The 9,717-nt window shown below is 35.0% G+C and overlaps 2 protein-coding genes across 5 annotated transcripts; one reads left to right on the top strand and one right to left on the bottom strand.

Annotated features, from left to right (window-relative positions):
* Positions 1–1,192: 1,192 nt before the first annotated feature.
* Positions 1,193–6,593, bottom strand: LOC105169108 (etoposide-induced protein). 4 transcript variants are annotated; one of them, XR_002287718.2, is made up of 12 exons: positions 6,328–6,593; positions 6,138–6,203; positions 5,469–5,619; positions 4,556–4,608; positions 4,203–4,337; positions 4,029–4,092; positions 3,858–3,943; positions 3,680–3,762; positions 2,553–2,629; positions 1,843–1,939; positions 1,579–1,676; positions 1,193–1,460 (listed from the first exon to the last, which is right to left on the bottom strand). XR_002287718.2 is itself a non-coding variant. In XM_011089401.3 (12 exons), the coding sequence occupies exons 1-11, from the start codon at positions 6,450–6,452 to the stop codon at positions 1,607–1,609; spliced, it is 1,026 nt and encodes a 341-aa protein (XP_011087703.1). In that variant the 5' UTR covers positions 6,453–6,591; the 3' UTR covers positions 1,193–1,460; positions 1,579–1,606. The 4 variants fall into 4 exon arrangements, 3 of the variants coding, with proteins under 3 accessions (XP_011087703.1, XP_011087705.1, XP_011087701.1); XM_011089401.3 differs by having other exon boundaries at positions 1,843–1,958; positions 6,328–6,591; XM_011089403.3 differs by having other exon boundaries at positions 1,193–1,676.
* Positions 6,594–7,214: 621 nt separating this feature from the next.
* LOC105169107 (Cox19 family protein (CHCH motif)) lies at positions 7,215–9,637 on the top strand. The gene is made up of 2 exons (XM_011089398.3): positions 7,215–7,494; positions 9,223–9,637. The coding sequence occupies exons 1-2, from the start codon at positions 7,409–7,411 to the stop codon at positions 9,326–9,328; spliced, it is 192 nt and encodes a 63-aa protein (XP_011087700.1). The 5' UTR covers positions 7,215–7,408; the 3' UTR covers positions 9,329–9,637.
* The last annotated feature ends 80 nt before the right edge of the window (positions 9,638–9,717 follow it).

Genomic DNA, 9,717 nt, shown 5'->3' with positions numbered 1-9,717 from the left:
CACTACTATTTGTATATATATATCTAATTAAATAAATGTCACAAAATTATACTTTTACACTTCATATTATTATTATTAATTAGAAATAAATATAATGTGCATTGGGATGTGAAAAAGAGCAGTTTAATCCATAATTAATTCCACTAATCCGTGATTCTTGCAATGAAATGTTATCACTTTTCTTTTTCTTTTTTCTTTTTTTTTTCTTTGAGCCGCTTCGATTTTCATTATCATCACAGGTTTGGACATGTCGTCGTAACTATACATGATATTTACATGTTACCCTCCAACATAGTACGGAAAGAAGGAAATCAAAATATTAATTAAATGTAGTACGTCCTTACCAACTAAACGAATAAATGTTAGCTAATTTGCTATTTTGTAAAATTAGGGTTCGCAATTTGTCATTTACAATAATTTTTTTCTTTTCAAAGACAATATCAAGATCGCATTTTTTTAATAAACCCTTCAAAATTCATATTTATAAATTCCGAATCATTCAAAATCAAATAAAAAAAACTCCAAGCAGGGGGGGGGGGGTTCAGTGTTGTGATGAGTTGTACGTTGTGCTGGTTGAGTGTGCACGTTGCAGTGCGTGTGCGTGTGAGTTGGCTCCACTGTGATGGGTGCATAAATTTCTAACCCAAAACTTGTCGTATTGAAAGGAAAGGAAAAAATGAGATGAAGTTGGGTGACACGCGGCCCACGTGCACCAATACTGTTGATGTTGAATATCATCATCATCATCATCATCATCATCCATCAATCACCAAAAGTTGGGTCTCATCTCATCTGCTATGTATGTGCTACTGCAAGCCCACTGGAGAAACATAGAAAGTGACTTCTCCACAATGCACAACTCCTTGGAGGGGATTCATATTTGTTTTTGGTATTTCTGGACAAAGACCAGTGCAACACACTCGATTCATCCATCCATTATTGAAAAACCCTAGTTTTTTGTTGACAAGTTGGACTAAAAAGGGATCAATCAGTACCCACACTTGTCATAATTCTTGGAATTTATTCCAAGCAACATTCATTTTTGGAGATTCTCAACTTCAGCATTAATACATGTGAAGATGTGATTCATGCTACATTCGATACTTTGTACGAATAAGCAGTATGTATCAACCATCTGACTATTTATATATATGGAACGCGCAAAAAAAAAAAGAAGATAAAAATCACACCACATTCAAATGTGCAAGCTTTTATAAAGAGATAAGAAGAGTGTACAGTAGAGAATTGGACAGTGTTTCCATCAAGAGAAACATGTTTATACATTTCACCATGTGCTTCTCTACAATCAAACCTTTGCTTCATTTCAACCCATAATTATATCACCACTTCTTATTTCTATATATACAGATGATGAATAACACACATCTCCAACAACTGATAGATTTCTTGTTGATCCGAATTCTTCCAAATATTCATGATGCAAAATCACGTTAACTGACCTACATGGATGATGTCAAGAACCAGTCTCGCACAGTATAACAAGAAGCACAATTCGGGCAACAAAAACATGTTGGATTCACGAGTCCAAAAGCACTGGGTTCGTGTTCAAAGACATACCATTTTGACGAACGGTAACATTCGGTGATCACAGGGCTTTCTGGTTGTGCACCACTTGCTGCCGACGTTCCATTGGGAAGAGAGACAACACTTTCATCCTAGGAACAAAGGGATCCGTTGTGAAAACGTATTAAATTTGATACTTCTGTTAGCTAACAATATTTTTCAATTACGAGTATCATGTAAATAAGGTTGTTTATCCATCTATGTGAATTTCTTTACAAGTCATTTTACAGTTACTAGAGGGTTGCAGTGGTGGCTTACGATAAATAATCAGCAGAGACGAATATAGGGATCCTTCCCAATCCTGCACCTTTCCATTTCTTTCTTTGAGAAGCAATGGCTTTGTCTGCTTCTGAGCCTGTAGCAGTCAGAACAAACTAGAAAAAGACAAGCTATAATTACCACAGAACGGTAAAAGTCGTTACACTACCAAACATTCTGCTAGGCGGAATGGGTCAAGCAAAAAATGATGCCATGCAATTAAAATGTAGCAAATGCCGGTACCTAACACAAGCCTGTTTCTTAGTGAAAATGAAAACAAGCGAGAGAAAACTGCAGCATGTTCACAATCTATTCACGGGTATAGATTCTTCTACTTATCTCAAGTATCTTTTAGGCTTCCATAATGAAACAATGTTAACAGATGACTCTGCGCTATCACTATTATTTAGAATATGGTCATTCTTCTGCACAGATTATCATGATGATCAGACTTAAACAAGAATCTGGAAATGAAAGGTTAGTGTTTGAAGTTGGATGAAAACAGGATGCGATGGCGATATAAACAGCATAAAAAATTTCACGAAAAACAGGTGCTGCATAAAGCACCTAACTTGGAAGAACAGAAACTCGAAATGAAGATGTAAACCATCAATGCACACACAAGTGAGCGAATGCAGACACATTCAGATACACACACACACATACATATTATATATATATATATAGAGAGAGAGAGAGAGAGCACTTACTAATGGATAGAGTGTAGCCATAACCCCATAGCTAACCAGGGGAGAGTAAAAGAATACTGCGAGAATACACGGGCTTCCTAATAGGATACAATCGTAACATTCTATCAGTAAAATATCAATACATCTACACAAATAGTTCTATTAAGATAAATTCTCGATGACAGATTCAACACAAAACGTTGTAACATCTTCCCCTTGCAATGGGGATTCAGTATCACCTGTGGAGTTAAAGTTCATCAAACATATCACGAAGACGAACTCAATACTCGAGACATTTTCAAATAGATATCCATCATGGTTGACATTTCATAGCAGCACATGTCTTAGAAACCTGATTATCGTTCTTTGAAGATTATTTTAATCCCTTAAATAGACTATTAATTGGAGAATGTGGGATAAAAATCTGAAACCAGAACATCCAGCAGAGTAAAACCCATTTAACCATTTCATCTCATCAAACTGTATAAACGCCACAAATATAGTTCTCTGTTGGCGGGCTTTATATTGACGAGTAGCATGTCAAAATAGTCGGGGACCGTTGAATAAAGGAATATCTGATCTATATCTAAAATAATAGACGATGATAAAATATCATCCCTTTCTGTAGATAAGATGAAATTATGTTTTCAAGCTCATAGAAGCTGAACCACTCCAAGAGAAATGGTTCGTCTTTTATTTTTGCTGCATACTTATTTCGTACAGCATCTAATAGAAAAAGTTGTCAATTCAATGATGGGGATCAGAAGCTGTTATCTCTTCTCTAGTTTCCAAAGTTATCTTAATGCATCAAAGGACAAAGTTATGCACACTCTACCATAATTTCTCAAAACTACCATTTTTATACAGTAACAATGTACATGTAGATCTAATGTTATAACCTTTCACTTAGTCTCATCAAGGAGTTGCTAAATAAACTAGCGTCAACTTGATAAAAGGTCTATAAAATGTATTTATTTCATCTTTTACGAGAGAGAAATACATTCCGTCGACAATTACTTATTGTTTCAGCATAGTTCAAATGATCATTGGTAACGCAAACCAACTCAACAAACTGGTCCGTCCAAGCAGCAAAGTGAATTCCAGATAAAATTGTAAAAAACAAGAGACTTCTGTCACTATATTCTTACCAAAACCAGCAAAAAATGGCCAGTTGGATTCAAAGAAGTCCAGCCTTTTGTCCAAACTCACACCAGAATAATTCCATTTATACCTTAAAAATGAGAGGAAACGTGTCAGTGTAACATTTCTCCAGCCCATTGAGCATCCAAAATGATAACCGAATAGTGCATGGACATCACTACTCACTCGAAACAATAATAAGCATACATCCATACAAGGAGCAGAAAGTTCAATGCCTTTCCAATGTAAGGGATGAATCCAGTAATATATACCTGCAAACAACTAAGGATTATCTAATTCATATAAAGGTGGAATAAGCAGTCGATTATAAGATAAAAAGATATTACAATATTTTACCTCCAGGAAGAAGAAACTCAATAGGAGAACTGAGTAGACCTGTTCAGCTATCCCAATCATTACGCTGCAGATAAAACAATGCAGCAGGAGAATTTTGTATGCATAATTTAGAACCTTGTGGGATAGCACATTCTTCAGAACAAATTAGTCTAAAAGCGATAACTCAAGGCATACCCCTCAAGGTCAGTAGTTTTATCACTGGCAGACATATTTTGTGATGCAGTTGAGTCCTTTTTGTCAGATAATTCGGAACCAGAAGCCCCATTCTTCTCTATTGCGAAAAACCCATACTTTGCAATGTCATTATACCTGGATCGAAATATGAGGATGATTTGATGACAAAGCACGATAACAATATAGAATACGTTTATTCTAGATTTCAATGCCACAGATAGTGTATCAGCAAGGGCCGTGACTATATTTGGGGTAAGATATGACAACAATGTTAGGCGGTAAAATGTGGGAAGAGCATCAATATAATCAAAGTAAAAAAGACAGGTAGAAGAAAAGAAAGGAGGCGAAAATACCATAGGGTGCTTAGAATAAAGCTGGATATGTACATAGGGTAGAACCAGAATACCTGCAAAATTGCTATGTCAACCCACTGAAAAAATTTAATGAAATCATTTACAGCACATAATGCATGCTCTTCTTGCAGACTTTGTGTGTGTCTAGAGAGAGAGGGAGAGGGAGAAAGGCACAGGATTCTTCTCATGAACAGAACACCCAAAGAGGAGGTTCTTTGATGGTCTTAGCAAATAATTTGAATAAGTGACAAAATTAGATTCAAATAACAACCAAAAGGCAAAACTACTATATATTCCAAGCTAAAAAAAGGAGCCCTAAGAGATCATCAGAAGATATCTTAAAGAGCAAAAATAATGTTCTCCAAATAATTAGAATTCACGGTGATATAAAATGGAGTCACTACCATATCATATGAGATTTCTTGGCATTATGCAGCAGCTTTAGTCATTACAATGTCAGTTAATGATTCCTACTTGTTATTGCAATATTGACCCCACATTCTTGTTGGCCTATAGCTTGAAGATAAGATTATGGAAAAATACCAGTGCCACAAACGTCTTACATCTAATCTGTAGGATTCAAGCTGTTAACATCCAGATTTATTTGGGCAGCTCTTGGACAAGTCTGATCAATTAGTCAATAAGAAAAGCAACATGAAAGGTCAAAATTCTTTGAGAACTTGAGCAATTAAAATCATAAAAACAATTAGGAATGCTTGAATGATTAGCACTTCTCAAACACATTGCTTGGATTTAGCCATCTATAGTCCCAATGCCTGTGCATTTTTAGACAACAATGAGAACACATGAAACAGAATGATTGGGGAATCTTTTGTTTGTCTGCAATTTTTTCACTCAAGCAAAGCTCAAAATAAACCATGGAGATCATTATGAAGCGAAAAACACCACTCACATAGAAGAGTTGAATCAGTCCAAGTCGTAAGAAGGAATAGAATCTGAAAATACCCCCAAAAGGACATGATTCCTGATAATTAATAAGCTGGCACTCATCAGGCAACACCCATTGCAGTGTGGGAATGACAACAGACCTTAGAACAAGTATGCTGCAAAACATGATAATAGTATAATCAATCGCAAAAACCACATCATTGCACACCTTGTTAATAAATCGGTATCATAAAAAAGTCTGTCCACCTATTAGTATATGCTTTCGTCTTTGCAACTATCTTTAGCTGTGTCTTAAGTCCTAATTTTTCACAGAATGCCACACATGACAGGTGCTCCTTGTAGTTTGATTATGCAACAGAAGAAAAGTCTCAACAAACTTCTGAGCGAAATATTACGATACATCCATTAGGATACAATTAGTGGAGATGACATAAAGCACGACGCAAGTATCCTCGCTAGGATCACCCATTTATCTTATACCAGATGGTTCAAACAGGCGACACAAGAAAGATGCATGTGGCAATATAATCAAACATAAAAAATCACTCAAACAACCGAGAAGAAAATTTGAATAAAGATACAAACTTTAATAAGCATTTCCTGTCTACTGCTCCTTCTCTAACGACACACAAGCAGACATGGCATGTGTGTGTGTTTTGAGATAGAAACGAACCTTCCCAAGAAGATGATTCCATTCAAGAGGAAACACTGTCCGGTACGGATGGCAACCTCTCTTGACCTTCAACATCCATTGCGACCAACAAACAAACAGATAAAAGACAAAATACAAACAAGGTCAAAATTCGGTTGGATAAGCAAGAAGTTGGCAATTATCATCAATTGGGTTTCACCAGTCTTAGCACCTGCGACAGTAGATAACAACACGGTGAAGACAGCAAGCCTCCCTGAAACCCTCCACCCATAGAAGCGATGCCTGCTTTAATCTAGTTCCGAAGCTGCCCATCGAACCGTCCATGGAGGTATACATGAAAATTTCAAGAAATTGGTATCTGGGACGAGTCCTGAGATTAGGAAGAATAAAGAGTAAGAACAAAAATGGTATCTTTTTGCTTTGAAGAAAAGGTTTTTATTTTATGAGCCGCCCCCCCAACACTTGTTCTAGTTGATCTTTGGGTTAATCAATTATTTAGAAGTCCATACACTCCATACCTACTAAAATTCTAGAAAAATGAATTTAGTATATTTTAAAGAAATAATTACAATCTTTTAAATTTAATATAATTATACATAAATTTGTTATAATTTTAAAAATTATATTTAATATTCTTGATATTTATTTTTTTAATAAATAAGTCCCTATATTTATAAAAAAATATTAAATTTATTGATATTAACAAAAACAATTAAATTAAAATTAATATACCCTCGATTGACTTCGTACTAATTTAGAGTACATCAAACAATTTTTTCTGACTAAACCACCCTTATAATGGTAAAAATATGTTCCTCACGTATATTAATACGTGAAAACGTATGAGGATTATTTGATCATAAAACTAATCTGCAATAAATCATTAACAATATAAATATAGATTTTTTTTATTCTTTTTTGTTAGTATAAGCAAGTTCGGTAAAATTTTATTAAAAAAAGAATTTATTTATTAGACATAAATAAATTTCAAAAACACTAAATATAATTTTACAAATTACAAGATATCTGCGTGTAACTACGTCGTAAATGGAGTGTAATTATCCGTATTTTAAAATATATATTTGTGTCTAATGCACACATCCAAACAGAACCTTAAACAAACCGACTACTGCATAAAAGTTCTGTTTTTCTATCAAGACTTGAAAGAATCATCGGCCTTCTCCACTATATTCCAAGCATCGGCAATTTGATCGACTGCCCTTTTCTTAATACTCACCAATTCATAAAGTAGAAGGGGAAGAAGAGGGAATTGGAGAAGGGAAGTGACAGAAATGGGGCAGCCCAGTAAAGAGCCATGTAAGAAACAAGCCTGCGATATTCAAGCCTGCCTCTCCAAGAACAATTTCCTTCCGCAAAAGTAAGCTTTTTTATATTTTAGGGTATGATTTTTCCTTTCTGTAATTAGTTTATGTATGTAAAAGTCTTAAAGGAAGTAAAGAACCCTTTCCTCTCTTGCGGGATCATGAAGCGGTTCGAGGTTTTCCTTTTTATGTAGATTATTTACTTGGTTTTTGTTTTCTTTCCGGAATATTATGTGAATATTTTCTGGCGTGTCTTGTATTTCAATGTGGTTGTTTAATATCCCTGACTCGGTTACTTAGTACTTGAGTAGTTTGCTTTGGTTTTTGGAAGTTCAAAATTTCCAACCATGCTTTTAGCTTTTATCCAGACTTAAAACTTTTTTGATGAATTCATTCAGATTTCTTTGTGAAATAAAGCAGCACTATACAGTTTCTTTTTAATTTGTGGAATTGCTTGCCATGTTTCAGCGTGTTGTTTACTAAAAACCTGCAAGTAAGAAGAGTGCTTGATAAATTAGGTGTTCTTGATATTTTTATTTTTATTTTCTTGTATTTCATTTAATTGGAGGAATGATCCAGGCCAATGTTGCTTCTTTTGAGTTTTGATCGAAACATGGATGTATGCTAGTTCAAATATTTTGTAGTCTTTGTGGTCGTCATCAAATTGGTGATCATTGTGTATCCACTGAGGAATTTATTAGAGTTGGAATCAGTGTTATGTTTACCATTTATGAACATTTCCAAAGGAAATGCAATCAATCTATCCGTAATTGTGGGAGAAGAAGGGAGAGTTTTCATTTCGGGTGTTGATTTTCCCGCTCAAGGCAAAAGATGAAATCCTTGGCTAGGAATGTAGTTGAAATGATAAGATAATATGATAAGAACTCCTCTAATCGCTCTTGAAATTATCATTTTATATGAAGCATGATAAGGTGTTCCTTTGTGTGTCAGTTCATTGCGCCATGTGAATTATGCAAGTCGTGTAAAGTACTAGTACATTTACTGATATCATCACTATAGATTCAGTTTCTCAGTCATTTTTTGATAAGCCATGGGATTCATGGAATTGACTGAACTACAAGAAAGCCTGATTTCTATAGGAACAGGTGCTCTTGCTTCAATAATCTTAGGCACTTAGTTCTCCGATAGTACTTCATTGCAGCTCTGTTTTTTTCCTACTGAACACGTGAGCATACAAAAACTGAAACATTTGAACGGCATTAGCAATGGTTACCTGAAAGATGTTATGATTTAAATTATGAGGTTACTTCTACATAAATATATATAACGTTTGTAAGTAAAGGTTAAGAGTTGCCTGAAAATACATCATGATTTAGATTTAGAAGCCATTTAAGCTTTTGTTGTTCTGCTGAACAACTAATGAGCCTGTGGAAGTTTTGAATCATATGAACAACTACTCTGGTTAGTCCAAATGCAGTTCGTGATTTAAAATGATGTGGTATTATTACTGTTAGATATATGAGGTATGAGGATTGAGAGATGGTTTAGGAGTTCCATTCAAAAAGGTCAATGGTTTTAGTTACCTTGTTAAGACTGAACTCTGTCCCTGGCTGGAACACACTCTAATTTCTTATGTTCCTAAGCTATCATTATGATAAGTGGACTGCTTGCTATATATATATATATATATGTACTCATATAACTCTTCGAGGAATTATTTCAGACTTTATCTGCTGTTTTTATCAAACTACTTTGACACTGTTCTAGATAGTCATATTCCTGGGCTTATACCTTATCCACTTGTCTTGGTTGTTGTGCTGTAGGTGTGTCAAAGTTATCCAGTTGCTGCAATCTTGCTGCGAGCAATGTGAATATAAATCAACACATTGTGCATCAGTATCGGGTCTTCTGAAGCAAATCAACAAGTAAACCTTGGATGGCTTGTTCAGGCTCAAGGCAGAAATTTTTGTTGCTTTTGCTATTGGCCAGATCAATGATTCAGTGTCTATAAATGCTAAATTTTGTTGCACACAAGTTGTAAATTGTAATATTAGAGTTTCTTAACAAATTCCGAATCCTTGGTGGATGTCCAGAATAATTTATTACAGTCCTCTGCTTAGACACAGAGAGAGAGGACCGGAAAGGTGTCAACCATTACTCTCTTATAAAGCCTGCATGGATATTCCAATGATGGGAATTTATACCGATTTATTAATAGAGTTCAATTCTCAGTCATAAGTTTTGGCAACGATTGTTTTCCAGCTGTATCCAGAAGTAGAACATGGATAGCATTTTCTAGTACTGAAGGGAAAGAAAGA

The sequence above is a fragment of the Sesamum indicum genome, linkage group LG8, assembly GCF_026168435.1.
Source record: "Sesamum indicum cultivar Baizhima isolate 11 linkage group LG8, ASM2616843v1, whole genome shotgun sequence".
NCBI classification, from domain to species: domain Eukaryota; kingdom Viridiplantae; phylum Streptophyta; class Magnoliopsida; order Lamiales; family Pedaliaceae; genus Sesamum; species Sesamum indicum.
This window is presented reverse-complemented; position numbering and strand designations above follow the sequence as displayed.